Here is an 18,798-nt window from a genome sequence, read left to right on the forward strand (position 1 = left end):
GCGTATTGTGTTAGTCAAAGCTTGATAATGGAACTCTTGATAATGGAAGCTTTTCCCTTCAAATTAGGTAATCAATCCCTGTACACCTAATTTAGATAAGAAAAGTATTAGAATATGAGTTAAAAGGACACACAAAAAAAGAATTTCCGGTTTCCTGCCAATACAGCTCCATAAAGTGTACTTGTAATCTGCTCATAGTGGAGGCAGTCATATTATGAGATGGAACACTACAGTATTTAGCCTTAATTCACAAAAAATTAATGACAGTTCTGAGGCATGGGACACTTTGAGTATTCAATCTACAAAACAGCTACCTCCATCATATGCAAGTAATGGAACAACATCCTGCACAATGAAAAGAATGGGTCTCTGCTATATGCAAAGTTTGTCAGTGATAGTATAACTGGAACTGTGATCCATAATGACACCCAAATACCACTAGCCCTATATTTTTCTTTGAATCCTCAGGACCCGAACCATCAAACTATCCTCCAGTGGGTCTCAGCCCCAGTTCTTCTGGATAGGCTTCAGTGGTGGAGCATGCCCATTTAAACTATGGTACGTTTGAGCTGAACTGCTACATAAGGGCCTTGGTACCATGTGATCCTGCATTATCATGCCTTCAAACCACTGGTCCCCATAGCCGCAGCACCACCTGCTACAAATTTGTTTCTATAAGACATTTCTAAAAATATTAAAGGTTTAGGATAGGTAAAAGACAGTTATTAGACTTGGGAAGAGCGATTGTTAGGCTGTATCAGCAGACTAAAGGTAGCCCTAATTTAGTTCACCAAAAAAGGTTGATAATGAGTGGATGGCTTACAGTTGCTATATGTGTGCTGCCATTCACCAACTCCTCTGATCAAATTTTGTGGGCTTTGGTCTCTCATCCTTACAAATAATGGTCAGATCTGTGTACTTTGGCAACCACAGTGTAATGGCCAATTGTATATAGATGTGGCCAGGCTGAATGGCTTAATATAGCGTGTGGCCAACTATTAAATTCCTGTGAACTAATTTTGTCATATTTTACACATTTACAACAGACAGATTCAAAGGAAAGATAAGATGTGTTTACAGCAGATGCTGTAATATTGCAGATTACGTGTATATGCATGTCATGTCTGCTTTTATTTTGTATGTTTGAAAAATAATTACAGGCATTATGTTTGTCTAATACGAATACACATTTTGGGGAATGAAAAGCTCTTTGTTGTTGATAACCTTGTGTTTAGACAAATATGGTATTTCTGAGCATTTATTACCTTGCAGATTACACAATCCTAGAGCTAATGGACAAAAATAAATGCAAATGAGCTAGCGTCTAAATAACAGAAAATATGCTCTTAAAGGAAGCTGATGTGAGTCTGTGTCATTTAACACACACACACACACACACACACACACACACACACACACACACACACACACACACACACACACACACACACCCCTCTATGTATGTGCAGAGCTGGACTGGCCAGCTGACCCTCTAGTCCAGACCATATCACACAAATGCCAGATGGTCTGATGGAACGACCCAGTTGGCAGTGCCTCTGAAAGAAATCTCTGATCAACAGTGGCAGTGTAGCCACTTTATGTCATCCTCACCTGGTGCACCACTCAGTGTACTGCTCACTGAGGTGTGCTGGTGACTGTCCAGTGGGAGTACGCAGAAAAGTCTGCACAGGCTCAGTGTACTACAATCACTGGCCAGACAGGCTGTAGGCAAGGAGGAGCGCAGGCGTTGAGTAATGTAAAGAGCGAGCTCAGTTGAGTCATCAGCCCTTTGCAGACTCTGCTTACAAATTATACATACTTATGGCATTACATCTTCCGCCCTCAGCACAAGACTGTTGCAAGAGGCTAGACTTTTACCTGATGATGGATGATAGCTTCCTCTCAGCCTCTGATAGATACATGGCTTTCCTTGCAACCTCTAAATGGTGGCTAGTCTTTAAGAGCTCTTCCACCTACTTAATGCTTACATCTACCACCTAGCTCCTAGCTGATGTTTTGGTGTGCTTTCTGCCCTCTTGAAGCTTGGCATTTGGTTATCTCCCTCTTTACTACTGAACCAGTATCCGTAATTCCCAGTTCACCACTACACACCAGGATCATCCACCTTCCCTGTTTTGGATCTGTCTGCTGTCCAAAAGAGCTGATTAGTTTGCAAAGATATGGTATAGGTTGTGAAAAGCAGACAGCCTAAGACTGAGCCTTACGGAACTCCAACTGATAGAGGTAGTGAAGAGGAGGTGGATTTAGAAAAGAGAAAACTTACAGACTGGTTAGACAGGTAGGATCAGAACCATGAAAGGGCTGTGTCCAGAAGACCTAGGTATTGTAGTTTTTGCATGAAAACAGAGTGGTCAACAGTGTCAAAATTAGCAGAGAGATCTAGAAGAATAAGAAGGGAGTAATGGCCTTTAAACCTAGCGGTGACCAGATCATTCACTACTTTAGTCAATACCATCTCTTTGGAGTGTTGGAAATTAAAGCCTGACTAAAGTGGGTCCAAAAAGTTGTGAGTTAAGAAAGTGTGTGAGGCGAGTATAAGAAAGTCTCTCAAGTATCTTGGAGAGGCCTGACAGCTGAGAGATGTTATGGTAGTTTGAGAGAGAGTTTGGGTCAGAATTTTGTATTTTTCAGAATGGGAGTAATCACTGCATGGATCAACAGTGATGGAAAGATATCAGTAAAGAGAGAGAGATGTTACATATTTTAGTTAAGGTTGGCATGAGCACAGGAGATAGAGCTTTATTTATTTGTGAAGGTATAGGATCAAGAGTTGAGGTAGTAGAGTAGGAGGATGAGAAGAAGAGTGTTGATACGTCATCTTCATTTGTGGGGTCAAATGAAAAGAAGGTGCCAGAGGGTTCAGGTAGGTAATTGAGCAAGTCACTGGCTGAGGAAGAGTATACCATTTAATATCAGATCTTATCAATCTTGTCCTTGAAGTAGGAAGCAAGTTCTTGTGCACTGATAGCTGTTGGATTGGGTGAGGGAGGGTTAAGAAGTGATTTCAATGGATTCAAAAGTTGATTGGGGTTAGAGGCTTGAGCAGCGATAAGAGGTTGGAAATATGTTTGTTTGGCAGTGTCCATGGTATTAGGATAAGAGTGGTAGTTAGTCTTATATATGAGGAAGTCACTTGTACTACAAGATTTACACCACTGACATCTTTAAGCATATGTGGTGGGTAGCTGGAGCCACGTCATCAAGGGCTATTTCTAGAGTATGGTTCAGGTGTGATACAGCAACCTCAGAAGTGAATGTACAGTAGAAATTGGTGAGAGCAGTTGTTGCAGAGAGTTGTTGAAAATTAATAGAATTCATGTACAATGATTTTATTAGCAACAATCAAGTAAAAGACTGCTGTGACTCTATTACTTACTGCCTGTCCATAACAACATGCATAACATTTATTTAAGTACATTTTCATTGAAATCAGATTTTATAGACTGAGCTACTTAAATGATAGCTAGAACCTAATTGGTTGCTATAGAAATCTTCTCCACTTTATCTCTATTAAAGGTGTGATACATCTCCCCTTATGTGTTCTACTACAGATATAACTACTAAAGTCTAGGCCATATTTATTACCGTATATTCTTATTCCTTTGCATGTGTAGTAGGAGGGGGACACTTTTTAAGTTTTTCCTTTTGCTCAAGGTTTGCTTGAAATTTATTTTTGCAGTAATGGATCAATGCACCATGAGCTCTTAATCCAGGTCTGAACCAGTGCAGTTCTTCTTCTTTCCTTCTACCCCTCTGTGGCTGACCACACCCATCCAGCTTTGTGCTGCTACCCTTTAGTGGGCCCCTATGATTGCATATCCCCTGTGGGCCCATCATGCCCAAGGTCGACACTAAGTATGATACACATGTTTGTGCCAATGCTTCATGTTACACTTAACTCCCATTAAGCATGCAACAATATTGTGCATGGAGACCACAGCACGTGGGACTGTGGGGGTCATTCCGAGTTGTTCGCTCGCAAGCTGCTTTTAGCAGCTTTGCACACGCTAAGCCGCCGCCTACTGGGAGTGAATCTTAGCTTATCAAAATTGCGAACGAAAGATTAGCAGAATTGCGAATAGACACTTCTTAGCAGTTTCTGAGTAGCTCCACACTTACTCGGCATCTGCGATCAGTTCAGTCAGTTTCGTTCCTGGTTTGACGTCACAAACACACCCAGCGTTCGCCCAGACACTCCTCCGTTTCTCCAGCCACTCCCGCGTTTTTCCCAGAAACTGCAGCGTTTTTTAACACACTCCCATAAAACGGCCAGTTTCCGCCCAGAAACACCCACTTCCTGTCAATCACACTCCGATCAGCAGAACGAAGAAAAAACCTCGTAATGCCATGAGTAAAATACCTAACTGCATAGCAAATTTACTTGGCGCAGTCGCACTGCGGACATTGCGCATGCGCATTAGCGACTAATCGCTCCGTTGCGAGAAAAAAATAACGAGCGAACAACTCGGAATGACCCCCAGTGTTTTTTTTATATTTCAGGGTAAATTTTTAATCCCAGCCTGGCCCTGTATTTCTGTGTGGATTGTGCACATATAAGTATATACTGTCTGTTATTTATCTATCTATCTATCTATCTATCTATCTATCTATCTATCTATCTATCTATCTATCTACACCTCTGTGCCCCTTGGGGTCACGCTCTTAGTAGACATGTAAGGGGCAGGAGGGAGTATCATCATGGAGAAGAGGAGCAGGGTTCACATCTCACCAATATGGAGCCGAGACGCCTTTGGGGATATAATGTGCTCCTGTGGGGAACATCCAGGCTAATCTGCATATTCTAATTGAAATGCTGTCAGGTTTACCGCAAGAATGAACAACACAGACAAACTTTCTGCTGATTCAAAGACAAAGTATGTGTAGTAGGCAAAGTTTCCTCTGTACAAGGAGGAGGTGTGTATAATATCTCCAGGTCACACTGATTGGAAAGCACTTATACGTGCACAATCAAACCCTAACCCAGTTTTTATTTTTGTCCGTCAATGTGTGTGCTTTTGTGTGTACATACCCCAGTAATAGACATTTTATATTAAACAAAAATGTATCTATCTGGGCAGAGGCGTATTAAGAGAGGAGGGGTCCCATGTGCAGTCTCCGTCCAGGCCCCCTCCCCTCCTCTTTAGCCGGCAGTGCAGCTCTAGCGCTAGTAGACTCTAGCGCTGTGCCAGTTACTGCCCATGCACAGGTCTTGCCATTGCCTTGCCATTTTCCTGGTAATTTCCCTACTGTGCTTGTGCAAAACAGCAACTGATTGAGGGTCAGAATCTTATCTTGTAATGATTCATATATGTCTCTCAGTATAGAGATGAGCTGTTAATATTTGGTTTCTGCAGGCACTGGCAACACAGTTACATACCTGGTGTTGGCTTTGGTTGAGAGGCTTGTCTTCCACCAGCAGCCGGATTGCAGCTTCCCATTTCTCCGGAATCTGGTGGTCCCAGGCAGCCACCACAAATACTGCTTGTTTGGAGGGGATCTGTACCTTGCGAGCTGTGTACACTGCCCCATCTGTTCCAACTTTGAAATCAGGGTTGCTAGTTTCATACCAGATTCCCTGCGTTCCTGTATTGCACCCATTAAATTTGACTGTAAAGAAGAAGAGAGGAGGATTATTACAGATGTCAAGCAATGCACCGAATTTTAACAAATTGAAGAACCTCTTAAAGACAGACAAAAACAGTCTCCTGTAGCGGTCAGTGAGGGTGTGTCATTAAGAACCAGTCTATCAAAATGATTGTATTGGCAATTAGCCTAGAAAATATGTATGACTGGAGGTGCCCAGGGATTTGAATCCTTAATGCTCTAAACAACATGATGGACAAGAGGCCATCAGAAGTAAATCAATCCCTTTGTGGGGCACTCTTTTTATGCTTAAATAGAATTAGTATAATTAAAACATAACTTTTAATGATAGGTTCCCCTAAGAAAAGAAGGGTCTATATAGACTATTATTAGAAATATTGATTAGTCTCCCTCAAAAAGAAGTAATAATCAATAGGGTATTATTTGTACATATACACCTTTTGATAATAACATAATCACCATAAATGGTCTTGTAGTGAAAATATATAAAGCATCTATTAATCAAATGATTACTGCAGCGAAAAGGAGTTATGTTGTACATATATTGTTGTTAACACAGGAGAGGCATTATTCTAGTCCTATTATCATATCCAGTAACATCTTGTGTTTGTCGAAACAGAAATTGCGTTCATTGATATGAAACCAAAGTCAGTTTTATCATTTATATGCAACAGTATTAGTAACACACACCTCTCATGATGGTAACAAAATGTAATGGGTGCAGTGTGTGCGGTGGACATGGGCTCCCGGGGGCCCACACTGCACACACTGCCATCTATTTTTTATATACTTACCCTCTGTCCATTTTCCTGGTGTTTTGTGCTTGCACAGTAGGCAGATCACAATGAAAATGGCCACACGTGTACTAGACTCTGGGACAATGCTAGGATCTCCTAGTGACCCTAGTGCCCAGAGTCAATTTCTCTGCCAGCTAGAGAGGAGGGGGCCCAGATGTTGAATGCACATGGGCCTCCTCTTCTCTTGAATGGACCCTGCTGTAAAGGCATGGGGCATGAGGCAGGAGTGACAGGGCAGGAGGCTGAATAGACGCAAGGGGCTGGAGGCTGGAACGACAGAGGCTAAATTCTTGAAATACAGGAGGCTGGAGTGATGGGCAGGAGTCTGGAGAGACACAAACCAAAAAAGGACACTAATGGGCAAAACCAGTTGCACTGCAGGTGGGGCAGATGTAACATGTGCAGAGAGATTTAGATTTGGGTGGGTTATATTGTTTCTGTGCATGGTGAATACTGGTTGCCTTATTTTTACACTGCAATTCAGATTTCAGTTTGAACACACCCCACCCAAATCTAAAGGTGGGTACATACTGTCAGAATTTTTTTCAGTCAGCCCAACAATCAGACGATTTTTCTGGAAATTGTAGGCACCAATAGCTAGGTTACACACTAAAAAAAGTTACCAATTTTCTGCCACATCACACTGCATTTGCATATGTCTGCCCATAAAAAGGATGACATAGTGACAGGATAACATAGGAATATGGGCAGATCATTGAGAATGCACACACACTGGTCGAAATCGAAAGATTGTGGCCGAGATTTTTGGATTGGGGCGATAGATCACAAAATTGATCGTTCGTGTGTGTGGGCAAGATTTTTCAGAATTGTCAATGACACGCCAAAATGATTGTTTGTACACACAGGCCAGTCAGCTACAGTTGCAGTTTTGCGTTTTTAGCAAAACTGCAACTGGCTGTGATCAGATGCTGGGGGCCGCTTAGCACAGGGCAAGGCCCCCAACATGCAAGCCCCCTACCACTGCACCAAGGTTGCAAAGGCAGATGCAGGGCAGCCATTTTCGGGTTGCAGCAGCTGCGTGTCATGTCACGCGGCCGCCGGAACTCTCCCCTGTTTCTATCGACCCGCCCACCCAACGCTGAGTTGACGTCCCTGCAATGCTGCATTGCCGCCCCGTTCCACCCCATGAACACCTCTGCCTGTCAGTCAGGCAGAGGCGTTCACATAGTGAGATGCAATCACAGTTCCCTGGCCCATGCATGTGCACTACGGGTCCTGCGCATGTGCAGTGCGGGACTTAGCGGGGAAATGCGATCGCATATCAGTAGCGATGGCTACTGAATAGGGTCTACTATACAATAACTTTGGTCAGGCCAATAATTGTATAGTGTGTACTTAGCTTACGTAAATCTCTCTGCACATGTTACATCTGCCCCACCTGCAGTTTAACATGGTTTTTCCCATTAGTGGGCTTTTTTTGTGTGCTAACAAACCTGAATAAGACCCTGGATCAGGAAGCCTGGATGGATTGTGGATGTGTCAAATTTTGTGTCAATTTTTAAATATTAATTTTTGGGTGCTATGCTGTAAAGTGCACCTCAGTTTGGCTGTATATTAAGTTACACATGCAGTGATTGTATATCATAGCTATTGAGCATAAAAGTAAGGTATGTACAACACAGGTATCTGTGTTAGCCAATGCTTTAAACAGTGGGTTGAAGCATGGGTGATGTTTTAGGATTGAGCAGTCCTTGGTGGGTGTGATTTAAGTGATGAAACAAAAATAGAGGTATGATGAGGAGGGAGTGACATAAATTACAAATGTTGCAATTGGCCAGGAATTATGGTTATAGCACTGTACAATACCCAGGTAGCTGTTAAATACAAAACACTAAACAAAAATGTAAATTTGCAGTACAAAATGAAACATAAAGTTTACAAAGTATCTGCAACATTGTCAAGCCGTAGAGGTGCAATGCTCTGCTGTCTACATCTAAACATGTAGCCAGACAGCTGCTTTCAGCTTACAGTGATTTTGCAGAGGGTGGAAGCTCTGAATGAATATTTATTAAATCCACATTAGGGCACTCTCTCTTGTATGTGCGGATGAAAGTGTCAACCAATGCAACACTAAATCACCCATCACCGAGAACATGTGTCATTTTTTTCTGCAGGAACCAATGGGTAAAGTTTCCAGCATTCAGGAAAAGAGAAGAACTAAAGCAATTATGTTAGGAGGATTCATTTCTCAGCAATTTCTCTGTCAAGGCATGTAAGATTTAATTACTATTTATTCAATGAAAAGCCAACCAAATAGCAGACTACTTTATCACTATGTCTACTAATACCCTCCCACTGCACAATCACCTTTATATCTCGTTAGTTTTCTAATAAATGACTCCCCACACATCTTCTCCCAGATCCTTGCTTATTCTCGCTTCCACAATTACAATGCCAGCTCTTGGGATGAGAGAGAAGCAGCCTGCAGGTTGTGTCCCACAGCCAGTGTTACCCACTGCAGCCATTAGGGGCATTGAGGAGCACATCAGTTCTGAATGTCTATGCAACCTTATGAATAAAACAGAGGTATGGGGATAAATAAGTCAGGGCAAACCACAAGGTTATTAGTGCTGGGCCCTTTAAGATGTTAATGGTTTCCCCTTTCATATGTTAATTTGGTGATGAGGTTGTGGACTGGCTGCCTAATACAGTTTAGAGTGTGGATTTTGCAGGGTCATATTAGTGATCTCTGTCACTTATTCCCTTCCTCCATGTACCTAAACCTAACCTCCCCACGCAGACTAACCCTATCCCTCCCCCTGAAGCCTAAACCTAACCTCCCTACCTGTCCTGTGCCCCAGTGGGTGCTCGTTCAGAATCCTGTTGGTGTCGGCATACCAAATAGTGTCGGGATTCTGGCGTCGGGATTTTGATTGCTGGGATCCCGTAAGCCATGATCCTGACTGGATCCCGCTTGAGCTTGCAGTGCATGACTGTCTTGTTTTATGTTATCTGTCACCATACTAATATTAATCATATGAAATAAACTTAATTGTCAAATAAATTTTCAGCTAACTCCTGATATCATGGCCGGGATGTAATGGTGGCCGAAGGAAAAAGTTGGACCAACTTGGACATAAAAATGTGAGTCTTTTTCCCGGAACTTGGCCACAGAATACACACAGAATATAGCCATGCCGCATATCATTTAAATCAGCATAAGCTGCTTGTGCGTGCTGGAGGACGCATTTTCCGGGGTAAAATGTGCAAAGATTACATGTACAGTACACGGACTATTTTGACAGTTCAAAGTATTTTTGTAATTTTTTTTAAGGTTAGAAATAATTTGCTATATGTTTGTTTGTTATAAATGTGCTGTAATTGTCAAATACACATTGTCAACATTGTCAAATACAACTCAGCCAAGAAAAAAAAAAAAAGATATATATGTACATCTTTGTAGAGCTACTTGGTGTGAGATATCCAAACCGAGACTCCATTACGTCGACCGAGTTGTATGTTTAACATGGGGAAAACATCTGGATCCAACTTTTTCCCAGCAACTCTACTTTAGAGCATGAAGCGGACAAGTTTTCATGTACTCGCCCGCGGCGGAAACACAGCACCGGGAAGCCGAACTGCCAAAGGGAAGGAGGAGCTGACACTACAACACAGCAGCGGGACATTCAGATCCCGCGGCTATGTGCTGTCAGCCGGAAAAAGTACACACAAGCTGCCCGCTGCCAGCAGCATGAGATCCTTTGTGAAAGTGAACGCCGTCTCAGGATGACAAAAAGTTATTACTAATATATGCCAGGTCACACCAGTCCCTGCCCCTCGCTCTGCACCTGTCCCACATAACACACTGTAAGCCACCCCCCCCCCCCCCTCTACTGTTCTGACCACTTTCCCCACTATGCTCTGTCTTGGCTCTGTACCTGCTGCACCCCTCTGTCGCCCCCCTCCCCCTTCTTTCCCTCACAAAGCATTACTGAAAATGCCTCCTGGAATATTCCACATCTAGCCACTGTCTCTGTAGTTTAGTGCTATTTAAAGGAGTAACCAAAACACACAGGGGCAGATGTATAAAGCCTGGAGAAGTGATAAAGAAGTGATAAGTGCAAGGTTATAACGCACCAGCCAATCACCTCCTAACTGTTAATTTACAGCGGCTACAGCAGCTTAGCCGGAGGATGGGGCACCACCACCAGACTTCACCGAAGCGTCCACCCGGCTACAGAAAGCGGGACCTCGCTTGCTGGAGCCGTGAGGACACTGCTGTGAGGTCTGGCAGTGGTGCCCCATCCTCCGGTTAAGCTGCTGTAGCTGCTGCTCTCCCCTGTCTCCCCACTGCTCACCACCGTCTCCCCGTTGCTCACTCCCGTCTCCCCGCTGCTTGCCCCGTCTCGCCGTTGCTCTCCCTCAGCATCCTCATCTCATCCGACTTTTTTAAAGTCGGATTGAGATGGTCGGAAACGGGGCCATAAACTGTCGAATTTGGCCCCGTTTCCGACAGAAGCATGCCGATCCACGTGCTTTCCGACAAGTCAAATTCCCCGACTTGTCGGATAAAAAAGCCGGGGACTGAATAGGTTGGAACCCATTCCGACCTGAAAAAGTCGAAAACTGCCGTCTTTTCGACAAGACGTCTGTTTCGACACCAACTGAATATACCCCTAAGTCTGTCCTGTCTCCCTCACAGTGGGAGCCGTTGGGACATGTGCCAGGCTTCCACTGCATGTGCACTGAGGAGTTGGGACAGGCCTTCTATAAATATTATATAGAGATCTTGGTCCTGGTACAAACCAGTTCATGGCTAGCTAAGTACAGAAGCTATAATACACAAGCTTGTTATTCCAGCATACTACACACAATACATCAATTATAATTACTTAAGCTCATTCCCCAGACCAGTGTTCCCCTCATAAAGGTCAATGTAAAGCACTAGAAAAAGTAAAAACAGAGTGAGGAAAAACTTGTCCTTGTCATCTGGTAGGAGAGAAGCTCACATCTAGCCAATAGTTGGATAATTGGGCCACATGTTAATGCGAACAATGTCCACAGCATATTGTGGAGGATAGTGACCTAACCTTCCTGTGCTCTGTTTTAGTCTACAGCAGTCTCAGTTATTTGTACATACTACATATTGGCTTCCAAATACAGTCCTAGGGGTATATTTACTAAAATTCGTATTTTTCCAAATGAGGTTAAAGTTCAAACACGAATGACATCGAAAGTGTAATTTTGCAACTTTTGATTTTATTACGACTAATTTACTAAGCTGTCATATTCTGCATTTTCTTATTTTCCGATGTCGATGTCATTCGTATTTTTTGGCAGTGTTTTACGGGAGTGAATAGTAAAACACTGCCGACATTAACACAATGGATCTCGGCTGGATCTGTGAGATCCGTGCAGGGCTTCATTGTGCACCTTTCGTAAAAAAAATAACTGTTAAAATTAAAAAAATAAAAAATGCGTGCCCCCCCCCCCCCCACCACCACCAAGCAAAACCAGCCACGGGCTCTTTGAGACGGTCCTGGTTCACAAAATATGGGTAAAAAAATGACATGGGTTCCCCCATATTTCATAAACCAGCACCGGGCTCTGCGCCTGGTCCCAAAAATACAGGGGACAAAAAGCGTAGGGGTCCCCCGTATTTTTGGAACCAGCACCGGGCTCCACTAGCCAGGTACATAATGCCACAGCCGGGGGACACTTTTATAGTGGTCCCTGCGGCCCTGGCATTACATACCCAACTAGTCACCCCTGGCCGGCGTACCCTGGAGGAGTGGGAGTGAAAAAATGTGAATATTGTTTTTAGTAGCAGCACTACAAGTCCCAGCAAGCCTCCCCCGCAAGCTGGTACTTGGAGAACCACAAGTACCAGCATGCGGTAGTAGTAGTACTACAGGTACCAGCGGGACCCGGTTTTCCACCGCATGCTGGTACTTGTGGTTCTCCAAGTACTAGCTTGCGGGGGAGGCTTGCTGGGACTTGTAGTGCTGCTACTAAAAACAATATTCACATTTTTTCAAAAGGCTATCAGCCTCCCATCCGCCGCCCTTGGATGGGGGGGACAGCCTCGGGCTTCACCCCTGGCCCTTGGGTGGCTGGAGGGGGGGGACCCCTTGATTTAAGGGGTTCCCACTCCTCCAGGGTACCCCGGCCAGGGGTGACTAGTTGGATATGTAATGCCAGGGCTGCAGGGACCACTATAAAAGTGTCCCCCGGCTGTGGCATTATGTACCTGGCTAGTGGAGCCCGGTGCTGGTTTAAAAAATACGGGGGACCCCTACGCTTTTTGTCCCCCGTATTTTTGGAACCAGGACCAGGCGCAGAGCCCGGTGCTGGTTTATGAAATATGGGGGAACCCATGTCATTTTTTTACCCATATTTTGTGAACCAGGACCGGCTCAAAGAGCCCGAGGCTGGTTTTGCTTAGAAGGGGGGACCCCACGCATTTTTTTTTTGAATTAACACTTTCCCACCCCTTCCCACTGATAAACATGCATGGATCTCACGGATCCGTGCATGCCTATCAGAACACGGTAAAAAAAAGCAGGTCTATTTTAAAACTGCTTTTTTAAACGATTTGTATTTATTCACGGCAGTGTTTGGCTATTGCCGGCAGTGTTTGTGAAATACAAATTTTAGTAAATTACCGAGTTCTATAAAATAACAGGCGTATTTGACCGATGGTCTATTCATTCTTATTTTTTTTCTTGGACTTCAAAAAAAATACGAATGCCCTCATCACTGCCGAGATTTGTGCTTAGTAAATTCCCGAGATGACACTTTGAAGAAAAAACTAAAAATCGGTCAAAATCGGGAGCTTAGTAAATATACCCCCTAGTTTGTGAGTTCTCCTGAACCTTTATCCTTTATCTGCCAGGTAGAGAGACTTTGTAGAAAGGGCTGTACACTGTCAGATAAAACTCATCATCAAACAGAGAGACCAATTATCTGAAAACATACAATATCCTTGCCATATATTGTCAGATAATTGGACTGTCTGTCTGATAGTGAGTTGTCCAAGCACAAATGATCACATCTATGGGGCATGCCGGAAGACTTTTCATGCCTGACAGACCGATAATTGATGCTCAGTTACGGCCATACACTGTGCAATTATCTTTCCAGTCAGATAATAATCGTCTGATCAGACTGATAACTGCACAGTGTATGGCTACCTTTTCACCAGGTCTATCAATGTGGTCCATAGGAATACACCCCTAAGTGTGATTCACTGTGCATAATCCACAAATACAATTATTATTATTCATGCTGAGTTTCCATTGTTTATGTGTACTAGAAAAAAATAAGACATTGATTAACTTCAATTGCTAGCTGATGTTACTCTGTAGATCTGACCATCTGTCGGTTCTCTAATTCGGAGAGGATAAGTTCACCCATGCACAGTAACACTGCCGGGCAGTGTAAACACTTGCTAGTACTAGTTACAGTAGCTGCAATAGTAGTAGTGGTAAGGCTAGCAGGACAGCTGCTTTTCGGAGCAGCTGTCCTAGCACCAGAGCCTTACTGGATTGCTGCAATGCTTAAGTGTTTGTCGCTGCAGCTTGTGGCAAGTTGGATACATCATTTATGTGGGGCTGGTGGTGGAACTACCATTGGTGAGCAGGTGAATTGCACCCGGGTCTCTGGGGACTAAGGGGGAGATGTACTAAGCAGTGATAAAAGTGGAGAAGTTGTCCATGGCAACCAATCAGCATCGACGTAACATTTATAATTTGCATACTATAAATTTATACAGAGCAGCTGATTGGTTGCCACGAGCAACTTCTTCACTAGCTCACTTCTCCACATTTATCACTGCTTAGTACATGTCCCCCTAAGGGGTCCACTGCTGCTCAGACCAGCAATGAGTTTTCCCCCGGGCCACTGTGTAACCATTTTGAGCAAAGCCAGACGTCTGGCTGAGTGAAGGTAGCAGTGTGTGGTCCACAGCCTGAGGAACCTGCCCCTTACCTCAGGGAGGTGGGGTTGACCTTGTGTGTGTGCAGCCACATCAGTTTGCCATCTGAGCCTGACTGATAGGGGAGTCCTGCTGCCTGTCAGCGCTGATGATCACAGCCGCGTATTGCATATAATTCACAGAGCTGCTTATTTCTCCTGAATCACAGCTATCTGTGAATTAAAGGCTGCTTACGGCTGTTGTAATTGGCGCTGTCAGAGCCTGCTTGACCGAGTGCCAGACTAAGGAAAGCACAGGGGATGGGGCCCCCTCTCACAGACAGGGCAGTGGCCGCTGTGACTCCCACTGTTGGAAATTATTTGTGTGCAGGTGTTGATATCAGCGGATGACTCAAACTAAGAACAGTCCAGTTATTAAACCAGTGGTGTTGGCTTACTGATAGATAGCAGATACAGCCATACCCACTGTTACACGTACACTGGTAATGGAGCAGATCTGAGCAGATCTGGGTTTTATACAGCTCACCAGATGGTGAGGGTATACTGCAAACGGGTAGCTGTGCATGTAGGCTGGAACAGCTTTATGGCAGGTGTTAACCAGGTCTCTCATAGGAGTTAAGTAGGAGACTTCTGTCTTCCACCATGTCACTACACAGTCTTAAACATAAAGAAATAAGATGGTCCCTGTACATTCTCAATAATGATCTTGGTGGCCATCTTGGGATAGGGCATGAGGCCTCCCTAGAGGAAAGGGAGACTAGACTCTGTGCAGTAACACATACTTCTTTCAACACCCTCTCCCTGTCACCCACTGTCTCTATGTTGCCTCTCCCTGTCACTCATTTTCTGCCTCTCTCTGTCACCCACTGGCATGTGGCATATAATGAACTTGGGGTGGGTCAGAGGAGGGAGCGCAAAGTATACGTTTGCACCTGGGCCCACCGCTCACAAGTTCCACCACTGTGTGAGGCCATAGGGTGTTGATAATAAGTAGGACCAGGGGTGTAGCCAAATTTTTATGGTCCCCATAGCAACATTTTGAAGGGGACCCTGTCCCAATGCTTCTACAGAAAAACCTTTCTGCAGCAGTTGTAATGTATACCCTGTAATAGTGGACTAGTTTTTTTATTTTTTTTTGTGCCCTAGTTCGCATTATATGTCACATTGTAGGGCTGCCAGTACACATTATGATATACAGTGTCCCCAGTTTATATTATGCTACATTACAGTGCTGCCCCCAGGTCATATTATGCCACACTATAGTGGCTCTACTTCATATTGTGCCACATTACTGTGCTCCAGTTCATATTACTGTATGTAACATTATAATGCGCTCCAGTTCATTTTATACCACAACCACATTACAATGAGCAGGTCCAGGGCCATAACTAAATATATTGTAGGCCCCAAGTCACCACCCAGTGGTGGAAAATGTATGACACATGTAACTTAAAAAAACATATTGTACATACATACAGTCACAGAGGACCACATGGTTTGTCCACCTTCGGATAATGATACTTTATTAACTTGCTTGTGTCCTTCTGCAAACGTTTATTAAATTCATTGCTTTATCTTTTACCTCCTCTCTGTGCTTTCCAGCTAGAATTTTACATTATCATGTCAAATTATTTATTTCTCTTCCATGGGTACTGCATAACGTAGATTTACAGTAAGTTCAACAGTATCCAGAGATCAGTTTTGTAGAGTATGCCAGGGTAACAAGAAACAATGCCTGCTTATGTAAAAATATGGCTAGATAACACAGAAGGAAGCTATTGTAGTAAAGGTTGCCAAGAAATCACAGCAAAGTTCCTCCAAAACTGACAAATATTCGCAGAGCTTTTTAATTGACTGATAAAGAAAATATGAGCAGACAACTATATCACCGTCACGGAAAGTCTCTCTGCTAATGATGAAATATATTTCAAATACATTCTATTCAACTTTTACTTCTATTTTCTTTGCTATCCAAATCTCCTTCAATCTGTATTTGCAGAAATATGGAACTATTAAAATAAACACTTTCAGAATGCAACACCCTGTCAAATCTCCTTAGATAAACTGCTCTGAGACGTATTTAAATTGCTCCAAATCCCAGGTGAAATTTACATTCGGCTTGCAGCCCTCCGGTAATTAACACTCCGCATAAATAGCCACACCCCATATCTACATTTTATTTTAGTAGTGTCTGCTAGAAAAGTGTTTCATTTTTAACTTGCTGTAAACACGCTCAGCGATGCACGCAGTATGCTGGAGAACTGGGGAAGAATAGACAAGCAAGCTTCTGAAGACCTCATTAGCTGGCTATTGGGCTTAACCCCTTAACCCCTTCATTTTTAATTACCCATAAAAGTTGCTTTTCTTGGGAGAGGAAGAGCAGAGACACTGAGAAGTGTAACACAGCTCTCTGGCATGTGGGGAGAATCACTCAGGGCTTCCAGGAGATACTATGATCTCTTAGGAGCCTATTTAGCAACCTTTTTTTCCATAAAATTATGCAGAAACCGCAGTTAATGCATACCGTTATGAATTATTGCTATGTGCTAACAGCCTAAAGCTGGGTGTACACTAAGCCATATATTGAACAATATATTGTTCTAATGTGGAACTGTTCCCGCAGTTGCACGTGCCCTTTAGTTCCCTGGGTCGTCCAATCTGACGTGCTGCATGTCAGATGGATGATCCCGTAGTGAACGGCATGAAGTTACGTACGGCACGTGACGATACATAGCGCCATCATACCATATATTGTGCAGAGTGTGTGATGGGGCATTGTATTGTTACATCACCTAGCCATGCCGAGAGTACATGTTAACCGCAGATGTAGCCACAATGGGCGTGGCTACAACTGTATGTACTTAATCATGCGATTAGTATTGCAAAGGACAGCTCTCCCTATTAGAACTGCCCTTTGCAATTTCGGCACTTCTGAGGTTCGGCCCTGAGAGTTCCTCCAGGCATGCGCAAAGGCCACGGGGGGTGATGAGATTGATTGGATTGGATCCTTCTCAGGAGAAAATGTGGAAAAAAGCCCATAGGCCTCTACAGTATAATGCCAGCAAAACCCTGAGTTATCTGCCGGATCCAAGCCGGTTCCGGTATGAATGGTCGACAGTCATTAGGTCGACCACTATTGGTCGACATTGACATGGTCGACATGGACACATGGGCGACACATGAAAATGGTCGACACATGAAGGGTCGACACATGAAAAGGTCGACATGAGTTTTTTTACTTTTTTTTTGGTGTCGTTTTTTTGCGTAAAGTGACTGGGAACCCCAATTAGTGCACCGCGTCCCCTCGCATGGCTCGCTTCGCTCGCCATGCTTCGGGCATGGTGCCTTCGCTCCGCTACCGCTTCGCTCGGCACACTTTACCGTTCCAATCGTAGTCCATGTGGATCGTAAAGTATGGAAAAGTTCCCCAAAAGAAAAAAAAGTTAAAAAACTCATGTCGACCTTTTCATGTGTCGACCTTTCATGTGTCGACCATTTTCATGTGTCGACCATGTGTCCATGTCGACCATGTCAATGTCGACCAATAGTGGTCGACCTAATGACTGTCGACCATAACATGGTCGACCATGTGAACGGATACCATCCAAGCCCCAGAAATGGAACCAAAGCAGGGAATATGCGTCCAAAGTCTGAAAACTGCCATTTTCTGTGGTTTTGGCTGCATTTTCCATTTAGTACATGCCGCCCATAGTGAAGTCATTTCATTTAAAATTAAAATATGATATCTGTTGCAATATAGACTATTAATAATCGCTACAGTACCTCAATTATTAATGCATAGTCTCCATAGTCTCCTTGGTAACATATTGCAAATTAAGGAAGATATTTTGGGGCATTTTAAATGCTGATTTGAAAAAAAATTTTGGGTAAATTCACAACGTGAAAATGAATATTTTCACACAAATTTACCATTTTTCTCTTGCCCGGAGACAGTCTCTGATAAGAGCACGTTCTGCCAAGGAGCTGGAAGTGGTGTGATCGCATAACACACATCACACTGCTTCTTGGTTCAGGTTCCCCGCAGCCAATGCACATGCGTGCTCTCACTGGAGCTTGGTAAATCTGCCTGGAACCTATTTGTGGTTGTAAATGGAGGGGCCACGGAAAATATTGGAGATACTGTTTCTCTTAAATATTTTCAGGTATACCCCGAATATCTCACATATATCGAATGCTAATTAGGCCCCTATATGAGGAATAGAAAGACCAGATGTTGTATAACATGAGAAAATATGGGTGGGACCATTAGAATATTTTATAAAAACCATGATAAGGTCGGGTGACAAGAGTCATTTGTGCCTGTATAATTAGAGTCATGATAAAGTGTACATGTGGTATACATCAGCGACAGGTCAGGGACTAGAGATGAACGAAGGAAGAAAACCTGCAACTGAAACAATTCATTCATTTCTTTGTGTGGCTGACTACAAGTCCATTCCTATGTTTAGAGACTGCTAGG

The 18,798-nt window shown here is 43.6% G+C and overlaps 1 protein-coding gene and 1 long non-coding RNA gene across 3 annotated transcripts in view; one reads left to right on the forward strand and one right to left on the reverse strand.

Moving 5' to 3' along the window:
- LOC135055360 (uncharacterized) overlaps positions 1-8,645 on the forward strand; it is a 145,501-nt gene extending 136,856 nt beyond the window's left edge. The window contains exon 3 of the long non-coding RNA XR_010243725.1: positions 8,558-8,645. This is a non-coding gene — a long non-coding RNA (uncharacterized LOC135055360). The remainder of the gene's footprint in view (positions 1-8,557) is intronic.
- CDH4 (cadherin 4) overlaps positions 1-18,798 on the reverse strand; it is a 1,018,047-nt gene that overhangs the window by 295,675 nt on the left and 703,574 nt on the right. For both annotated transcript variants that reach the window (XM_063959329.1, XM_063959328.1), the window contains exon 3: positions 5,399-5,628. In XM_063959329.1, coding sequence (XP_063815399.1) covers positions 5,399-5,628 — 230 coding nt within the window. The remainder of the gene's footprint in view (positions 1-5,398; positions 5,629-18,798) is intronic.

Source organism: Pseudophryne corroboree, chromosome 3 (genome assembly GCF_028390025.1).
Source record: "Pseudophryne corroboree isolate aPseCor3 chromosome 3, aPseCor3.hap2, whole genome shotgun sequence".
Lineage (NCBI taxonomy): Eukaryota > Metazoa > Chordata > Amphibia > Anura > Myobatrachidae > Pseudophryne > Pseudophryne corroboree.